This window comes from Elephas maximus, chromosome 24 (genome assembly GCF_024166365.1).
Source record: "Elephas maximus indicus isolate mEleMax1 chromosome 24, mEleMax1 primary haplotype, whole genome shotgun sequence".
NCBI classification, from domain to species: Eukaryota; Metazoa; Chordata; class Mammalia; order Proboscidea; family Elephantidae; genus Elephas; species Elephas maximus.
Window position 1 is genome coordinate 42,329,875 of NC_064842.1, and position 21,057 is coordinate 42,350,931.

At 35.8% G+C, this 21,057-nt stretch overlaps 1 protein-coding gene across 5 annotated transcripts in view; it reads left to right on the forward strand.

Moving 5' to 3' along the window:
• Positions 1-21,057, forward strand: part of AXDND1 (axonemal dynein light chain domain containing 1) — a 168,059-nt gene that overhangs the window by 52,113 nt on the left and 94,889 nt on the right. For all 5 annotated transcript variants that reach the window (XM_049868411.1, XM_049868414.1, XM_049868410.1 and 2 more), the window contains one exon: positions 12,681-12,801. In XM_049868411.1, the coding sequence (XP_049724368.1) occupies positions 12,681-12,801 (121 nt within the window). The remainder of the gene's footprint in view (positions 1-12,680; positions 12,802-21,057) is intronic.

Consider the following 21,057-nt stretch of genomic DNA (forward strand, 5'->3'; position numbering starts at 1 on the left):
CTAGACAGTGTTGTGTCAGTATAAGATATTATTCTAATTCCTTTTTAGAAATTTTGAAATATTTCAATCAGAAAAATAAGCCTTATAATTAACGTTCAGGTATACTCATCCTGCATTACTAAATGTTAGCCATTATGTCATGTTAGTGTCACACCTTTTCTTAGGAAACAAAATCTTAAATGGAAATATTTGAAGTTTCTTTTATATCTCTCTCCATTCTCCTTCTTCCCTCTCTGTAGGTAATCACCAGTTAGCAGTCGTTATGTATTGTTCCTGTCTATGTTTTAATGTTTTACTACATATTTATATATCCAAGACTATATATTTTCACATTTTCTTTTATTAACCAAGTATTATGCTTTTGAGATCTATTATGATGCATATAGAACAAATTTATTTTTGCTTCTGTACTAAACCATAATTTATTCTGACTAGATCATAATTTATTCATTTATTCTTCAGTAGATTTTTCCAGTTTTTGCAGTTAATAACAATAGCTAATATTTGTTGAGCACATATCTCAGGCACTGTCCAAAGTGCTTTACGTACATTAACTCTTCCAGGCACTGTTGTAATAGTCCAAAACTCACTGCCTTCGAGTTGATTTTGACTCACAGAGATCCTATAGGATTGGGTAGAACTGCCCCTTAGGGTTTCCAAGGCTGTAAATGTTTACGGAAGCAGACTGTCACATCTTTCTCTCAGGGAGTGACTGGTGGATTTGAACTGCTGACCTTTTGGTTAGCAGCTGAGTGCTTTAACCACTGTGCCACCAGGGCTCCCTTGTTATAATATACATCTTGTAAATAACTTCTTGTGTGAGAGTCTAGGGGTGTATACCTAGAAGTGGAACTGCTAGGTCATAGAATATACATAGCCTCATTCTTGCTAGATGTTGCCAAAGCACTCCACAAAGTAGTTGTACCAGTTTATTCTCTCATCAGTGTATGACAGTTCCCATTTCTCTTTATCCTTTATCAAATATGGAAACGTATATGGTTTTTTCTTAGGTTGGGTTCTCTAGAGAAACAAAACCAGTAAAGCATATAAATATATATATATAGAGAGAGAGATTTATATCAAGGAACTAGTTTACGCGATTGTAGAGGCTGGAACATCCCAGGTCTGTGGATTGGGATAGAGTCTTCTGATTCACATAGCTGCAGGGGCTGGCAAACCCAAGAGCAAGGCTCTTGCTTTCAGGCTGTAAAGATCGATGAATTCCAAGATCAGCAGGTAAGCTGCTAGCTCAAGCCCCAAGAACCAGAGGTCAGACGAACAAGAGGCAGCGGCACTACCCAGAACAAGCCAGAAGCATTGGCAAGGCAAACAGGAAGGAAGTAGGTGGCAGAGGGCGGAGAGTTGAAGGCTGAGGGGATGGTGAGCCACCACAGGCCCCATCCCTGGTGGTACCACTCAGCAGATTCCATCATGGGGGTGATTGCGTATTAGATTTCAGCAGGAAGTGATCACAACATTATACAACTGCCAAAACTCTTAGAATCATGGCCCAGCCAAGATGACACACAGTCTTAACTATCACAGTTTTCATTTGCATTTTTCTTATTGGTGATGTAGATGAGTCTAGTTCTTTTTTAGATTTTAATAAATCTATAGTCGTAATGTTTTTATTCTATTTTAAGAGTTAGCAAACTTTTTCTGTAAAGGACCGGGTAGTGAGATAAGGTTTCTGATGCAGCTGGTCAACTCTGCTATTGTAGCATGTGCCATTGTAGGGGTACGTCTACTTATTTCTTCCCAATTTGGATACTTTTTATTTATTTATTTTTGTCTAATTGGTGTGATTAGAAGTTCCAGTACATTACTGAATAGCAGTGTTGAAAGTGGGCATCCTAGTCTTGTTCTTGATCTTAGAGGGAAAGTTTTCAGTTGCCCTCCATTGAGTATGATGTTATCTGTGGGTTTTTCATAAATGCCCTTTTTCATATTGGAATTTCCCTTCTATTCCTGTTGTTGAGTGTTTTTTATCATGCAAAGGCATTGGGTATTGTCAAATGCCTTTTCTGCATCAACTGAGATCATCACGTGACTCTTTTCTTTCAGTCATTAATGTGGTATATTACATTGATTGATTGTTCATGGTAAACCACCTTGCATTCCTGGACTAAATCTAACTTAGTCTTTTAATTTGCTGTTAGATTTGGTTTGCTAGTATTTTTTTGAGGATTTTTTACATCTATATTCATAAGTGATATTGGTCTATAGTTTTCTTGGTATTAGGGTTAGGAAGTATTCTCTACTCTTCTGTTTCTTAGAATAGTTTGAGAATAATTAGTGTCAATTCTTCTTAAAATGTTTGGTAGAGTTCCCCAGTGAATCCATCTGGTCCTGAACTTTGCTTTCTTTGGAGGTTTTTGGTTACTGATTCGGTATCTTCACTTGTTATGGATCTACTGAAGTTTTCTATTTCTTCTTGAGTTAATTTAGGTAGTTTATGTATTTCTAGGATTTTGTCTATTTCATCTAAGTTATATAATTTGTTGGCATATAGTTGTTCAGAGTATTGACTTATAGTTCTTTTTGTTTCTGCAGAGTTGATAGTAATGTTCCCACTCTCATTTCTGGTTTCAGTTATTTGCATCTTTTCTTATTTTTCTTTGTCAGTCTAGCGAAAAGTTTGTCAATGTTATTGATTTTCTTCAAAAAACCACCTTCTGGTTTTGTTGATTCTATTGTTTTTCTATTCTCTATTTATCTCCAATATGATCTTTGTTATTTCCTTTGTTCTGGTAGCTTTGGGCTTAGTTTACTGTTCTTTTTCTAGTTCCTCAAGTTGTAAAGTTAGGTTATTGATTTGAGAAATTTCTTCTTTTTTAATGTAGGCATTTACCAATATAAACTCCTCTCTGAGCATTGCTTTCAGTACATTCTACAAACTTTGGTATGTTGTGCTTTCATTGTCATTTATGTCTAAGTATTTTCCTATTTCTTCCTTGACCTATGAGCTGTTTAATAGTGTGTTGTTTAATTTCCACATATTTGTGTAATTTCCAGTTTTCTTTCTTTTATTTCTAGTTTTCCATTGTGGTAAGCAAAGATACTTTGTATGATTCAAACCTTTTTAAATATATTGAGACTTGTTTTGTGATCTAGCATATGGTCTATGTTCAAGAATGATCCACTGGAGAAGAATGTGTATTGTGCTGTTGTTGGCTGGAGTGTTTGATATTTGTCTGTTAGGTCTAGTTGGTTTATGTTGTTGTTGTTAGCTGCCATTAAGTCAACCCCTGACTCATGGTGGCCTCATGCACAGTGTTTCAGTCCTGTGCCATACCCATGATTGATGATGGATCAGACTGTTGTGATCCTTAGGGTTTTCACTGACTGATTTTTGAAAGTAGATTGTCAGGCCTTTCATCCTAGTCCCTCTTAATCTGGAAGTCCTGCTAAAACCTGTTCAGCACCATAGCAACACTCAAGCCTCCACTGACAGGTGGTCACTACGCATGAGGTACATTAGCTGTAAATCAAACCCTGCATGGAAGGTGAGAATTCTACCACTGAACCACCAGTGCCTCAGTTGGTTTATAGTGTTAAAAATAATCAAAACTCATTGAAATTTTAATATAAGGTTTATTCTGAGCAGTTATTTTATATGACTATAGGGAGGCCATTTTGATTCCAGAAAAAGCAAATGGCTCAAAGAAGCGAGGTACAATGGGGCTTATAAAGAAAAGAAAATGAAAACCAAACCTGTTGCCATCAAGTTGAGTCTGACTCATAGCGACCCTATAGGACAGAGAAGAACTGCTCCTCAGGGTTTCCAAGAAGACCATCCATTGGCTAATCTTAACGTGATTGATTCAACCTGCCTTCCCCCTTTACTGAGATCAACTGATATCAGTTTACTTCCGGCCTGGCTACCAGTAATGAGGCCCTCCACCCACCTCCATCCAAGAAAGTTTTGAGATTTTCCGTAGGAGGTAATGGTTTGTTGACTATCCTTTTCTAGCAAGATAAGACAACTTTGCTTCCCTATAGAACAGTTTCTGGCAGGTTTTTGCAGTTTGGGTCAAGCTTTTTATGATTAATACTTGGTTTCATGGATAATAAAGACCTTGAAATCAAAATAAAGTGTCTGTTATTAATTTTTCTATTCAATGATAGTGTTGTTCACATCTTCTATTTCTTTATTAATCTTCTGTCTACAAGTTCTATCCAGTATTGAAAGTTGTGTATGGAAGTCTCCAGCCATTTTTATAGAATTGTCTATGTGTCCCTTAAATTCTGTCAGTGTTTTCTTCATATGTTTTATATTTATAATTGTTACATATTATTATAATTATATATTTATAGTTGTTTCTTTTTAATGGGTTGACCTTTTTATTGTTATATAATGCTTTGTTTTTGTCTCTCAAAGATTATGACTTAAAGTTTATTTTGTCTGATAGTAATATAGCCACCCTACTCTCTTTTGCTTACTATCTACGTGGAATTTTTTTTTCCCATACCTTAAAACAGGCCCTAATATTTGCCCATGAAATTAACTTTACTGTATTCTTTTTCCTTCATACAGTTTCAAGTTACTTCTAGTATCTTTTTGTTTCAATCTGAAGGGCTTTCTTTAGCATTTCACGTAGGGCATGTTTAGTAGTAACAAACTCCCTCAGCTTTTGTTTAACATGAAATGTCTTAGTTAATTTTGCTCTAATTTTTGTGTTAATTTTTTTATTGTGTTTTAAGTGAAAGTTTACAAACCAAGTCAGTCTCTCATATAAAAACTTATATACACCTTGCTATATACTCCTAGTTGCTCTCAGTCTAGTGAGACAGCACACTCCTTCCCTGCACTCTCTGTTTTCATGTCCATTTGGCCAGCTTCTGACCCCCTCTGCCCTCTCATCTCCCCTCCAGACAGGAGCTGCCCACATAGTCTCATGTGTCTACTTGATCGAAGATGCTTACTCTTCACCAGTATAATTTTGTGTCCCATAGTTTTTTTTTTTAGTCCAGTCCAATCCCTATCTGAAGAGTTGGCTTTGGGAATGGTTCCTGTCTCGGGCTAACAGAAGGTCTGGGGTCCGTGACCTCTGGGGTCCTTCTAGTCTCAGTCAGACCATTAAGTCTGGTCATTTTACAAGAATTTGGGGTCTGCATCCCACTGCTCTCCTGCTCCCTCAGGGGTTCTCTGTTGTGTTCCCTGTCAGGGCAGTCATCGGTTGTAGCTGGGCACCATCTAGTTCTTCTGGTCTCAGACTGATGTAGTCCCTGGTTTACGTGCCCCTTTACTGTCCCTTGGTCTCATAATTACCTCATGTCTTTGGTGTTCTTCATTCTCCTTTGCTCCAGGTGGGTTGAGACCAATTGATGCATCTTAGATGGCTGCTTGCTAGCATTTAAGACCCCAAATATCGCTCTGCAAAGTGGGATGCAGAATGTTTTCTTAATGGATTTTATTATGCCAATTGACATAAATGTCCGCTGAAACCATGGTCCCCAAAAGCCCGCCCCTGCTACACTGGCCTTCGAACCGTTCAGTTTATTCAGGAAACTTCTTTGCTTTTGGTTTAGTCCAGTTGTGCTGACCTCACCTGTATTGTGTGTTGTCTCTCCCTTCACCTAAAATAGTTCTTATCTACTAATTAGTGAAAACCCCTCTCCTTCCCTTCCTTCCCACTCTTGTAACCATCAAAGAATATTTTCTTCTCTGTTTAAACTATTTTTTGAGTTCTTATAATTGTGGTCTCATACAATATATGTCCTCTTGCAACTAATTTCACTCAGCATAATGCTTTCCAGATTCCTCCATGTTATGAAATGTTTCATGGATTCATCATTATTCTTTTATTGATGTGTAGTATTCCACTGTGTGAATATACCATAATTTATTTATCCATTCATCCGTTGGTGGGCACCTTGGTTGCTTCCATCTTTTTGCTATTGTAAACAGTGCTGCAATGAACATGCGTGTGCACATACCTATTTGGGTAAAGGCTCTTATTTCTCTGGGATATATTCCGAGGAGTGGGATTGCTAGATCATACGGTAGTTCTATTGCTAGCTTTTTAAGGAAATGCCAAATTGATTTCCAAAGTGGTTGTACCATTTTCCATTCCCACCAGCAGTGTATAAGTGTTTCAATCTCTCCACAGCCTCTCCAACATTTATTACTTTGTGTTTTTTGGATTAATGCCAGCCTTGTTGGAGTGAGATTGAATCTCATTGTAGTTTTGATTTGCATTTCTCTAATGGCTAATGATCATGAACATTTCCTCATGTATCTGTTAGCTACCTGAATGTCTTCTTTAGTGAAGTGCGTGTTCATATCCTTTGCCCATTTTTAAATGGCTATTAGTCTTTTTGTAGTTGTAGTTTAAGGGTTATTTGTCTTTTTGTATTTGAGTTTTTGCAGTATCATGTAGATTTTAGAGATCAGACTCTGATCGGAAATGTCATAGCTAAAAACTTTTTACCAGTCCGTAGGTAATCTTTTCACTCTTTTGGTGAAGTCTTTGGTTGAGCATAGGTGTTTGATTTTTAGGAGCTCCCAGTTATCTAGTTTCTCTTCTGGTGTTTCTGCATTGTTAGTAATGTTTTGCATACTGCGTATGCCATTTATTAGGTGTCCTAGCGTTGTCTCTGTTTTTTCTTCCATGATCTTTATCCTTTTAGATTTTATATTTAGGTCTCTGGTCCATTTTGAGTTAGTTTTTGTACATGGTGTGAGGTATGGGTCTGGTGTCATTTTTTTGCAGATGGATAACCAGTTATGCCAGCACCATTTAACTGACTTTGGGACTTTGTCAAATATCAGCTGTGCATATGTGGATGGATTTATGTCTGGATTTTCAATTCTGTTCCATTGGTCTGTGTATCTGTTGTTGTACTAGTACCAGGCTGTTTTGACTACTGTGGCAGTATATTAGGTTCTAAAATAAGATAGAGTGAGGCCTCCTACTTTTTTCTTCTGTTTCAGGAATGCTTTACTTATTCTGGGCCTCTTTCCCTTTCATATGACATTGGTGATTTGTTTCCCCATCTCATTAGAAAATGTCATTGGAATTTGGATTGGAATTGCATTGTATCTATATATGGCTTTTGGTAGAGTAGACATTTTTACAATGTTACATCTTCCTATCTGTGAGCAAGGTATGTTTTTCCACTTATGTAGGTCTCTTGGTTTCTTGAAGTAGTGTCTTGTAGTTTTCTTAGTATAGGTCTGTTATGTCTCTGCTAAGATTCATTCCTAAGTATTTTATCGTCCTGGGGGCCACTATAAATGGCATTGATTTGGTGATTTTCTCTTCAATGTTCATCTTGTTAGTGTAGAGGAATCCAACTGATTTTTGTATGTTTATCTTGTATCCTGATTCTCTGCTGAACTTTTCTATTAGTTTCAGTAGTTTTCTTGAGAATCCTCTAGGGTTTTTTTGTGTATAAGATCTTGTCACCTGCAAATAAAGATACTTTTACTTTTTCCTTCCCAATATGGATGCCCTTTATTTCTTTATCTAGCCTAATTGCTCTGGCTAGGGCTTCCAGCACAATGTTGAATAAGAGTGGTGATAAAGGGCATCCTTGTCTGGTTCCCGATCTAAAGGGGAGTGCTTTCAGACTCTCCATTTAGGCTGATGTTGACTGTTCGCTTTGTATAAATGCCCTTTACTATGTTGAGGAATTTTCCTTCTGTTCCTAGTTTGCTGAGAGTTTTTATCATGAATGGGTGTTGAAGTTTGTCAAATACCTTTTCTGCATCAATTGATAAGATCATGTGATTCTTGTCTTTTATTTTTAGGATGGATTACATTAATTTTTTTTTCTAGTTTTGAACCTTCCCTACATACCTGATAAGAATCCCACTTGGTCATGGTGAATTTTTTTTTTTTTTTGATATGCTGTTGAAGGACTTTTGCATCTAAGTTTATGAGGGATATAGGTGTGTAATTTCCTTTTTTTGTGGTTTCTTTATCTGGTTTTGGTATCAGGGGTATGCTGGCGTCATAGAATGAGTTTGGGAATATTCCATCCTTTTCTATGCTCCAAAATACCTTTAGTAGTAGTGGTGTTAACTCTTTTCTGAAAATTTAGAACTCTACAGTGAAGCCCTCCAGGCCAGGGCTTTTTTTTTGTTGGGAGTTTTTAAATTACCTTTTTAATCTCTTCTTTTGTTATGGGTTTATTTCGTTGTTCTGTGTCTGTTTGTGTTAGTTTAAGTAGGTATTGTGTTTCTAGAAATTCATCCATTTCTTCTAGGTTTTCAGATTTATTAGAGTACAATTTTTCATAGTAATCTAATATGCTTCTTTTAATTTCAGTTGGGTCAGTTGTAATATCACCCATATCATTTCTTATTCCCCTTATTTACTTCTTCTCCTGTTTTTCTTTTGTCAGTTTGGCCATTGGTTTATCAGTTTTCTTGATCTTTTGGAAGAACCAGCTTTTAGTCTTGTTAGCTCTTTCAATTGTTTTCCTATTCTCTATTTCATTTAATTCTGCTCTAATTTTTTTATTTGCTTTCTTCTGGTGCCTAAGGGTTTCTTTTGTTGCTCTCTGTTTCTATTTTTTCACGTTGTAGGGATAATTCTTTGATTTGGCCCTTTCTTTTTTTTGTACGTGTGCATTTATTACTATAAATTGACCTCTGAGCACTGCTTTAGCTGTGCCCCAAAGGTTCTGATAGGAACTGTTTTCATTCTCATTGGATTCTATGAATTTCTTTATTCCATCCTTAATATCTTCTATAACCCAGTCTTTTTTGACCAGAGTATTGTTCAGTTTCCAAGTGTTTGATTTCTTTTTCCTGTTTTTTCTGTTATTGATTTCTACTTTTATGGCCTTATGGTCAGAGAAGATGCTTTGTAAGGCTTGCTTTATGACCTAATATGTGGTCTATTCTAGAGAATGTTCCATGTGTGTTGGAAAAAAATATATAATTGGCTGCCGTTGGGTGGAGTGTTCTGTATATGTCTATGAGGTCAAGTTGGTTAGTTGTGGCATTTAGATCTTCTATGTCTTTATCAAGCTTCTTTCTGGATTTTCTGTCCTTCACCGAAAATGTTGTGTTAAAGTCTTCTACTATAACTGTGGAGCTTTCTATCTCACTTTTCAATGCTGTTAGAGTTTGTTTCATGTATCTTGCAGCCCTGTCATTGGGTGCATAAATATTTAATATGGTTATATCCTCCTGGTATATTGTCACTTTAATCATATAGTGTCCTTCTTATCCTTTGTGGTGGATTTAACTTTAAAATCTATTTTGTCAGAAATTCAAATTGCCACTCCTGCTCTTTTTTGAGTGTTGTTTGCTTGATATATATTTTTCCATCCTTTGAGTTTTAGTTTCTGTCTCTAAGTCTAAGGTGCATCTCTTTTAGGCTTCATATAGATGGATCTTTTTTTTTTTTAATCCATTCTGCCACTCTCTGTCTCTTTATTGGTGAATTTAGTCCATTTACATTCAGTGTAATTATGTATAGGTATGAGTTTAGTGCTATCATTTTGATGTCTTTTTTTGTGTGTTGTTGACAGTCTCTTGTTCCCACGTAATTTTTTGTGCTGAGTAGTTAATCTTTATATATTGTCCTTTCCTCGTATTTGTTGTTTTTGATTTTGTTTCTGCTGAGTCTCTATTTTTTTCTCATATTTCATTTTGATGAGTAGGATTGTTAGTCTCCTTTGTAGTTACCTCAATATTTTTTCCTATTTTTCTAAGTTTCAACCTAACTTTTATTTCTTTGTATCTCCTTGACTTCCTCTCCATACAAAAGATCTATGACTACATTTCTTAAAAAAAAGTCTTAGTCCCTCTTTATTGTTTTAATTTTGTCTTCTTTTACATAACGACATCATTGTTTCTCTGTTTTGAGCTATTTTTTTTTTAATCTTGATTTATTTTTGTGATTTCCCTATCTGGGTTGACATCTGCTTGCTCTGTCCTGTGTTCTAGTCTTGGGTTGATATCTCATATTATTGATTTTCTAACCAGAGAACTCCCTTTAGTATTGTAGTTTTTGTTTGGTGTTTACAAATTCCCTCAACTTTTGTTTATCTGGAAATGTCTTAATTTCACCTTCATATTTGAGAGAAAGTTTTGCTGAATATATGATTCTCAGCTGGCAGTTCTTTTCCTTCAATGCTTTATATAAGTAATCCCGTTGCCTTCTTGCCTGCATGGTTTCTACCAAGTAGTCCAAGCTTATTCTTATTAACTCCCCTTTGTAGGTGACTTTTTGTTTATTCCTAGCGGCTCTTAAAATTCTCTCTTTATCTTTGGCTTTTGCAAGTTTGATTATAATATGTTTTGGTGACTCTTGTTTGAGATCTACCTTATTTGGAGTTTGATGAGCATCTTGGATAGATATCTTCTCATCTTTCACAATATCTGGGACTTTTTCTGCCAACAAATCTTCAACAATTCTCTCCGTATTTTCTGTCCTCCCTCCCTCTTCTGGTACTCCAGTCACTCATAGGTTATTTCTCTTGATAGAGTACCACATGATTCTTAACATTTCTTCATTTTTTTTAATTCTCTTATCTGATTTTTCTTCAAATATATTGGTGCCAAGTGTTTTATCTTCAATCTCACTAATTCTGGCTTCCACTTCCACAGTTCTGCTCCTCTGACTTTCTACTGAGTTGTCTAATTCTGTAATTTTATTGTTAATCCTCTGAATTTCTGATTGCTGTCTCTGTATGAATTCTTGCAGCTATTTAATTTTTCATTATCTTCTTGAATAACCTTTTTAATTTTTTCAACTGTTTTACTTGTGTGTTCCTTGGCTTATTCTGCGTAGTGCCTGATCTCTTTTCTGATCTTGTTCCTGATGTCTTGAAGAGTTCTGTATTTTAATCTTTTGTATTCTTCGTCTGGTAATTCCAGGAAGGCACTTCCATCCAGAAGATCCCCTGATTCTTTGTTTTGAGAGTTTGTTGAAGCGATCGTTTCTGCTTCTTTATGTGATTTGATATTGACTGTTGCCTCCAAGCCATCTATAAGTTATTGTATTAGTTTATTTTATGTTTAGTTACTGTATCCTAGCTCCTTGCTTAGTTTTGTTTTGGTATGCCTAAATAGGTTGCTTGAGTGAGCTAGCTTGATTATTTTTCCCTTTTAAGCTCCAACATCCTGTCACTAGTTGGCTAGAGCTGTTATCAGGTATGTGAGCCTAGGAGTTCGTTCACTTTTCTTATATGGATTGAACTCAGGTTGTTGGTCATCAGGTGTGTGGTACAGGCTCTGTCCTACAGTCTTAGAGGGGCAGGGGCGATTGGTGTCAGTACAGGTATCTGGTTGCAGAAGGGGGTCATGCTCTGAACAAAGCAGTGAGCTGACAACCATCCCCTGAGTGTCTGTGAGGGAAGTGCGTCCCTGCTGCCTAGAGTGCACAGGTGGTTGGGTTCTGCAGAAGGGCCATGAACATCCAATGCTTTTGGTTGAAAGGATTGGGAGGTACCAGTTATCCTTGGACCCCTGTTGCAGGTGGCTGGGTGACATGAGTGGAGCCACCAGTCCTTAGGCCTCTGTCGTGGGTAGGTGAGGACCCTGTTTAATAGAGAAAGCTCTGTGGAACATCAAACACCCACCTCTCCACTGCACAGTTGAAACAGTTGCAGTCTGTCAACAAGGGCCTATTCTCCTATAATAGGTCCACACAGGTGCATGCAGTGGGGAAAGGTATTCAAAGTCCATGGATCATTTGTGCCTGGACAGGAGCCGCTTCTGTCCTGAGCTCCCCAGGTTAGTGGAGCTTGGAGATTATCTTTTCCCCCAATTGTGAATTTATTCCTTTCTCCAAGGCCAGGAAAATGGCTCAGGATGTTCAGCAGAACATATCTCAGACCTAGGGAAATTGATAGCCATTGAAGCTGGCTTGGGGGCTGGGGGCGTGGTAAAATATATGCAAGTATTTAGCTTTTGCTGAGAGCGCCGTTCTTCTCTGGTTCCAGAGGTGTGAGTAGGCTGTGCAGCTGGCTGTTTCTCCCTGAGGAAACTGCAGCGAAACGCTATTACTAGCCCGCTGCAGTTGCTCCCGGGAATGGTACCTGAGGGTTCCTGGCGATTCATGTCTGGAAACTCCTCTCCACTTCTTAACCATCTTTCCCTCCTCCTGCTGCTTTGTCCATTTTCTAACTTTGCCTTTGATGTTCAATACTCCTGGCTTGTCATAAATATAATCATTTCACTTGTTTTTTTTGGTCTTTGTTGTAAGAGGGACCACTGGAAGCGTATGACTACTCCGCCATCTTTGCCCTGCCTCCTTGAAATTTTCTTTTTGATGATGAACGTGACGCCATTCCTCTTCAATGGTGGCATAGTAGACCATATGATTGGCTGATTCAAAATGACTAATACCAGTCCATTTCATTTTCATTAGATATAGTATTATTACAGTTTTAGGATACTATATTTTGAGAGTTCTAATGACTAAATAAAGAAAAGAATAATAAGAAAAAGTGTTTAGAGCAGGGAACAATATACTGAGCTTTTTACTTTTACTAAGAGTTTTGTAAGATTTGTAAATGAAATGTGAATTTTTTTTCTACTTCACTGTATATAAAATGTTATCAATATATCCAGAAATTATACCATAATATTTACCTTATGATAAATTTTAAGGGAATAAATTGTCTATTTTTGAACATTTTTTAATCTAAAATTTTAAATTTTAAAATTATTTTTAAAATATATCTCTATATAGCTGTTTCTTAATTTTTTTTAGAATTGTAGAAGAATATCATGATTTATATACATTGCAACGAGGAAGGATGGAGAGTGATATTAAACTGTTAATGACAGAAAGAGATATATGGAGTTCAGCCACGTATAAATTGGCTCTAAAGGTTGGTTCACCTGGGCTCATAACTCAGACTTCTTTTTTGGCTAGATAAATAATCTAGAAAAAATACTTAAAAAAATGAAAATATATATTTAATTGAGAAATCATGTAACTATTATGGGCCTTGAAAAGGGAAAGTTATAAATTGTCTTTAAAACAAAAGAGGTTTTGTTTTGTTTTTGTTTTCTCTATTGTCCACTTACCTGGCTGTTGCCCAAGAATTCTTTTTCTGTTGTTTGTGAACATGTTAGAATTTTAAGCCTTAATTTAATACTAGTAATAAACTAGGAAATGTTTTTCTTATTTTTTTGCATAATGTAACCTCATTAGGGTCATTGGATTTTACACTTTTGTTCTATTGCCTTGAAAACCAGTATGACAAATAAACTAAATTATGGTGCCCTGCAGACCATGATAGTAATCCTTTAGGGAAATAGCAAAGTTCCATAATATTCTATATTTTATTGTTATAGATAACAAAACATTTGCCATTTCAACCATTTCTATGTGTACAATACAGGAATATTAATTATGTTCACCATGTTGTGCGACCCTCACCACTATCCATTTAGAAATTTATTCCTTACCCTGAGCAGAAACTCAGTGCCCCTTAAGCAATAACTTACCCTTTCTTCCTCACACCTGTCCCTGGTAACCACTGATAAAGTTTTGTCTCTATTGATTTGTCTATTGTAAATATTTCATATAGTGGGATCATACAATATTTGCCCTTTTGTGTCTGGCTTATTTCACTCAGCATAGTGTTTCTAAGATTCAACCAGGTCATAACATGTATCAGAACTTCGTTTCTTTTAATGGCTGAATAATACTCCTTTTTATGTATATAGCACATTTTGTTTATCTGTTGATGGACTCGGGTTTTTTTCTATCTTTTGGCTATTCTGAATATTGCTTCAGTGAACATTGGTGTACAAGTATCTGTTTGAGTTCCCGCTTTCAGTTTTTTTGGGTATATACTTTGGGATGAAATTACTGGGTCATATGTTAATTCTATGTTTAACTTTTTGAGGAACCACCAAATTGTTTTCCACATTGACTGCACCAGCAATGCAAGAGGTTCCAATTCCTCTGCATCCTAGTCAGCACTTGTTATTTTCCATTTTCCTTATAAAAGCTGTCCTGGGTGGGAGGGTTAGAAGTATCTCATTGTGGTTTTGATTTGCATTACGCTAGTGACTAATGATCTTGAGCATCTTTCCATGTGCTTATTGGCCATTTGTAACTCTTCTTTGGTGAAATGTTTATTCACGTCCTTTGCCCATTTTTTTGATTGGGTTGTTTATCTTTTTGCTGTTGAGTTGTAGGACTTCTTATATATTCTGGATATTAAACCCTTATCAGATATATGATTCCCGAATATTTGCTTCTGTTCTGTAGATTGTCTCTTCACTTTGTTGATAAAAGTCTTTTGATGCACAAAAGTTTTTAATTTTGATGAAGTCCAGTTTATCTATTTTGTCTCTTGTTGCTCATGCTTTTGGTGTCATCATATCTAATAATCCATTGTTGAAAACTAGTTCATGAAGCAGTACCCCTTTGTTTTCTTCTAAGAGTTTTATGGTTTTAATTCTTTAATATAGGTCATTGGTCCATTCTGAGTTAATTTTTCACATATGGTGTGTGGTGTGTGTCCAACTTCGTTCTTTAGCATTTGAAGATCCAGTTTTCCCAGCACCATTTATTGGAGACTATTCTTTTCCCACTGAATGATCTTAGCACCCTTGTCAAAAATCAATTGACCATAGATAGATTTATGGGTTTATTTCTGAACCCTCAATTCTATTCTTCGATCTATGTCAGTCCTTATACCAGCACCAGACTGTTTTGATTAGTGTAGCTTTGTAGTATGTTTTGAAATTGGAAGGTATGATTCCTCCTACTTGGCCTTTTTTAAGATTGCTGTGGCTGTTTGGGGCCCTTTGCAATTTCATATAAATTTGAGGATTGGTGTTTCCATTTCTGCAAAGAAGGCTGTTGGAATATTGATAAAGATTGAACTGAATCTGTAGATCACTTGTGTAGTATTGACATCTTAGCAATATTAAGTGTTCCAATCCATGAACACAGGATCGTTTTCCATTTATTTAGATCTTCTTTAACTTCTTTTAGCAACTTTTTATAGTTTTTCACATACAAGTCTCTTACTTCCTTTGTCCTATTTCTTTCTAGATATTTTATTCTTTTAGATGCTATTGTAAATGGAATTTTTTCTTAATTTCTTTTTCAGATTGGTTAGTGTTGATACTTAGAAACACAGCAGATTTTTGTATGTTGACCTTGTACTCTTCCACTTTTTTGAACTTATTTATTAGCTTTCTTGTGAATATTTTGGGATTTCTATATATAAGATTATGTCATCTGAGTAGGGATAGTTTTACTTTTTTCTTTCTGATTTGGATAGTTTTTCTTTTTCTTGCCTAATCGCTCTGACTAGCACTTCCAGTACAACGGTGAATAATAGTAGTAGGCATCCATGTTTTGTTCTTTATTTTAAGGGGAAAGATTTCAGGTTTTCTCCATTAAGTATGATATTATCTGTGGGTTTTTCATAAATATCCTTTATCTTGTTGAGAATTTTCCCTTTTATTCCTAGTTTGTTGAGTGTTTTTATCATGAAAGGGTGTTGGATTTTGTCAAAAGTCTTTTCTGCATTAATTGAGGTTATCCTGTGGCTCTTTTCTTTCATTCTATTAATGTGGTGTATTACATTGACTGGTTTTCTAGCTAAAAGAAATGGCTTGCCTCCTTTTGCCACATCACATGATCCCACGCTTTTCTTTTTTGCTATTTTTCTTCAAATATTATTTCTGTCCCTTTCTCTTTCTCTTCTCTTTCTGTAAGTCCCCTGATACATATGTTAGCCTGCTTGATGATGTTCCACAATCACATTAGGCTTTATTCACTTTTCTTTTTCCTTTTTCAGTTCAGATCCAGTCATTTTGATTGTCTCATCCTCTAGTTCACTCATTCTTTGTTCTCCCAACTCAAATCTGCTATTGAGCCCCTTCATTAAATTTTTTCATTTCAGTTATTGTATTTTTCAGCTCCAGTAATTCTGCTTGTCTCCTTTTTATCCTATTTCTTTATTGATATCCTCGTTTTGTTTATGTAACATTTTTCTGATTTCCCTTCATTCGTTGTCTATGTTTTCCTATAGTTCTTTGAGCATGTTTAACACTGTGGTTTTAAAGTTTTCTAGTCTGTGCATTATCTGTGCTTTCATGGAGATGATTTCTCTCTCTTCGTCTTGTTCTTTTGCATGGGCCACCAGTTTTAGTGTCTTTGTATGCTTTTGTTTTTTGCCGAATCTGGCATATTAGACTATTACAGTGTGTTAGCTCTGAGCATGTGAGTGCCTTTCTCAGTTCCCCTATATGCACAATGCTTTTTAAAGCATTAATTTCTGTAAGAAACTCTCATTCTGGTTTCTCCTTCAGATTTTTGGAGTTAATTGTCTGCTTTAGTCACACCATTTAGTCCCAGGGAATTAAGTGTGGTCACAGCCTCAGTCTTTCCTCACCACTCCCTCCTTCACCCTGTGTGAGCTCCAGTTCAGGCTAGACTGAGGCTTCAGTCCTCAGGCAGCCACAGACAGATAATCAAATACATTTAACAGTCTGCCTGCAAAGTCTATCCTTCTCGCTCCAGAGCTAGAGATTGGGACCCCTCTCTAAGAACACAAACCATGGTTCACTTCTGCTGCAGCTACTGCTGTGGCTGTCACACAAGAAGGGGGAGGGGCAGAGACAGTAGAAAATAAAGTTTTTTACCATTTAAAAGTCACCCTTTTCATGTTTCCGCATTTGGTTAGTTGCTGCAACCTTCCATTTACTTTTGAGTGTTCTTAGAGAGTTGAGATAACAAATCTTTAGTTGCTTCTTGGTGCGTGTGTGAGTTCATAGACCTGCATATGCTGCCATCTTCCTGAAAGTCCTCACGATATTGTATTTTTATAAAATGCTGACTTGTAAGTTGTCTACTCCCACATCTGGGGCTTATAGATATTTAATAGTGAATTAGGACCCTCAATAGGTTTAAAAAATGGTGCATTTGGATAGCTTCAAAGGCCCATTGATGCCAGGTCACTAGGTTCTCTATGGAGATCTCCAAAGTGCTACATTCGCTTTCTGTAATAGGTCCTTCCATGTATAGTAGCTTGTCAGTTTTTTGGATGAAAATATAAAAAGGATACCTGTCAAACTAAAAAAAAAAAAATTTTTTTTTTTTCTGTCAAAGTATGTCCCAAAACAAAGAAAGGTAATACACTAATTGTGAAATGAAGACTTGTTTAGTTAGGAAACTTCATTTGTTTGACAGATTTATTAGAAATCTAGAGCAAACATAATTAATAAGGACATACTAGAATCATTCCCATTCAAGAGAGGAGAAAGGGTTCTTGCTGTTGCTGGAGGTCCTAACTGAGGTGAGAAAATGAGAACAAATTCAAGAGGCTTATTTACTAAAAGGAAACTGAAAAATTATGATAATTATAATTATCTACCTAGAAAAACAGAAAAAAAAGTCAATATAAAGAGTATTTGAATTAATTAGCCTTTAAAAAGGTGTCTGGGTACAAGATAAATATACAAAAACCAACAATTTCCCTTTATACCAACAGTAAACAATTAGAAGTACAATGGGGGACTAGGCTTAGCAAGAAAGGAGCAAGGCCTATATATTAAAAACTCTACAACTATACTAAAGGACTTAAAAAGAGAGCTATATATATGTCTCTTGATGGGAAGAATCAATATTATCAAGATATCAATTCCCTCCAAATTAATCTGTAAATTCAATACAATTCTATTAAAATATCAACAGTTATTTACAGGAATGTGTCAAGTTTATGGAAAAGTCTATGTGGAAGAATCTAAATATGAGAATAATAAAATATTTTAAAAGAGGATTTATAAGGAGTACCTTCTCCTTCTATACATCAAAATACATTATAAAGCCAACGTAACTGAGAATGTGGTACTTGGTCAGGAAAAGACAAGTACAAAAGAATAGACAGTTCAGAAATAGACCCATGTGTATCTGGGATATTCAGTTAATTGGATTGAAACAATTGTATATCCAGCTGTTAAAAAGTTTGCATCTCCCTCTCATCACATAAACAAGTAAATCTCAGAAAAGATTAAAAATTAAAAACAATAAAATTATAAATAGAATAAATTATATGACAATATTTTTATAATATTAAAATGAGGTAGCCCTTTCTAAGCATTACATGAAAACTTGGAATTAAAAACTTCTATGTTCTGACAGTCACTAGAAACAAAAGCAAGTAACAGACTGGGTGAAAATGTTGGTACTTTATAAAACAAAGAGTATTACTAAACTGGTCGTATAAACCAATCAATCATTCAATCGACCCTGTAAGATAATGGGCACAGAATATGAGCGGATAGTTCATAGATTAAGAAATTCAAATGGCTTGTGAAAATGTGTCCAACCTCACCAATAATCAACTAGATGGAAAGTAAAGAATAATTAGAAACCACTTTTAGCTTAGCAAGGAGCCCCAGTGGCACAGTGGTTAAAGTGCTCAACTGCTACCTGAAAGGTCGGAGGTGCGGACCCACCAGCTGCTCTGTGGGAGAAAGATATGGCAGCCTGTTTCCATAAAGATTTACAGCCTTGGAAATCCTATGGGGCAGTTCTGCTCTGTGCTATGGGGTCACTATAAGTTGGAATCAACTCGAAGGCAGTGGGGGTGTTTTAGCTTAGCATATTAGCAAGTATTATATAGATGATAAACATAGACACTTGTATATACTGTAGATGGGACTATAAATTGGTACAACTTTTTTGGAGATTTTTGTAGGAGATGACAAAATTTTAAAAGAATGTTGCAGACATATAAACTGGCATGGAAAGATGGCTATGATAAATTGTTAAGAAAAAAGCCAAGTTTTAGAGTTATATATTTATTGTAAAATGCTATATATATTTAGTTAAAACTAAAATAAACATATTTTTTAACTATATATATGTAGTTTGTATGTACATTTTTAAAAAAGCCTCATGGATGACACATCAAACTAATAACACTATTTTTGGTGAGGAAACCCTGGTGGCATAGTTGTTAAGTGCTACAGCTGCTAACCAAAAGTTCGGCAGTTCGAATCCACCAGGTGCTCCTTGGAAACTCTATGGGGTAGTTCTGCTCTGTCCTATAGGGTCTCTATGAGTTGGAATCGACTCGATGGCAATGGGTTTGGATTTTTGGTTTATCTTTGGTGAATTGAATTTTAAGGTTGGGTGGGCTGATAGGAATTTTGAGTTTTTACTTTATATTTCTGTATTATTTGACTTTCTTTTAACAATTGTGTATTATTTTAATTAAAAATGATAATTTTTGAGGATCTAGTCGTCTTTTGTTTTTAACAGGCTTTATTGAGATCTGTTATGTGTCAGACATTATCCTGTGTGTTGGTTGTTGATAAAAAAGTTATTGATAAAAAACATAAGATATTCAAATGTATTTCAACAATCTAGAATGATGGACCTATCCAGACAAATGAAATGTTAGTAGAGATAAATGTATAGATTATTCTTATTAGTATTTATGTTAATGATTACTATGATTAATATTATAAATAGCAGCAATAATTTATTAAGTTATTACTAGGTGCCAGATACTTTGCTAAGAGAGTAATTACCATAGTTCTTATAGCCAGTCTCACAAAATAGTACTATCATTACCTATATTTTTCAGATGAGGAAACTGAGACTCAGAGAGGTAATTTGCCCAGGTTCACATAGCTAATAAACGGTGAACCTAGTAAGAATGGCTCTAGAACATGAACTCCCAATTACCACGCTGTACTGTCTTCAAGGCAAAACAGACAAATTCAGGCCAATCACCTGATGTAAGAGACCCAGACTATGAGCAGTCCGTGTGAAAAAGGACCTGTGATGTTGAAATGGCTGCAAATCTGGTATAAGCCAACTGCATGAGGTAGCTCTTAAAACAACGCTAGACTCTTACATGGATAGCAGTAGAAAGAATGCCAAAACCAAACCCGTTGCCGTCAAGTTGATTCTAAACCATCCCGACCCTAGAGGACAGAGTAGAACTGCCCACAGGGTTTCCAAGGAGTGGCTGGTGGATTCAAACTGCCAACATTTTGGTTAGCAGCCAAATGCTTAACCACTATGCCACTAGGGCTCCAGTAGAGAGAATAAAAGAAGGAGATAATTGTCTCATTTTTCTCTAGGATGGTCAAACTTCATCAAGGACACAGTGTTGCATCCTGATGCAGAATTTAAAAAGGGGCATTGGCATGTTCAGAGGAGACAATCCTGACAGTAAATATATAATAAATCTGGGAAGTAGACATGTTCAGTAGGAGAAAAAGGAAGATAAGCGAGCCCTCTAATCTAGAAGTATTTAAGCAATAGAGGACTGACCCCTGGGAGAGATTTCTGTAGAAGAGTACCTAGCATTGTTGTGGTTTTATGTTACATCATCCCTAACATCCCTTCCAACCCAAAGTGAGAGTTAGACTGTTAGTTGCCTGAAAATCAGGACTTTATTTTTTTTGTTCACAGCTATATCCATAGTGTCTGGAATAGTTTTCATTAAATTACTATATAATTGATTTGATTTATCAGTGGTTCTCAAGGTGTGGTCCAGGGACTCCTGGAGGGTCCATGAGACCCTTTCAGAAGGTCCTCGACGCAAGTTTTCTAATACTACTAAGATGTTATTTGCCCTTTTCACTCTCATTCTCTGAGCGTACAGTGGAGTTTTCTAGAAGCTACATGACACGGGATATTGCATCATATTGAATGCAGAAGCAAATATGAGAATGCAGGAATAATCTATTAAGGCAGACATTAAAGAGATTTATAAAAATGTAAAACAAGGACACTTTTCACTGATTTTTTAAAAAATATAGTTATTTTTCATTAAAATGTTATTTATGTTAACATGTTATTAATGTTTTTTTAAATGAATTAACAAGTACATATTTTAAATGATTTCTATTTTAATTTCCAATACAGTAAGTATTGATAGGTATAATCCATATGAACAAAAGGTCTCTGGGGTCCTCAATTTTTAAGAGTAAAAAGGGGTCTTGAGACCAAATTGTTTGAGAACCTCTGCTATATATTTCAATTTTGTTTCAGCTTATTGGTTTTAGAAAACGTGAATTTATGACTCAAGTTAGTTCTTGATTTAAGTAAGAAATATTGGTTGAGTTAATGATCCAATGAAAATTAATATGTG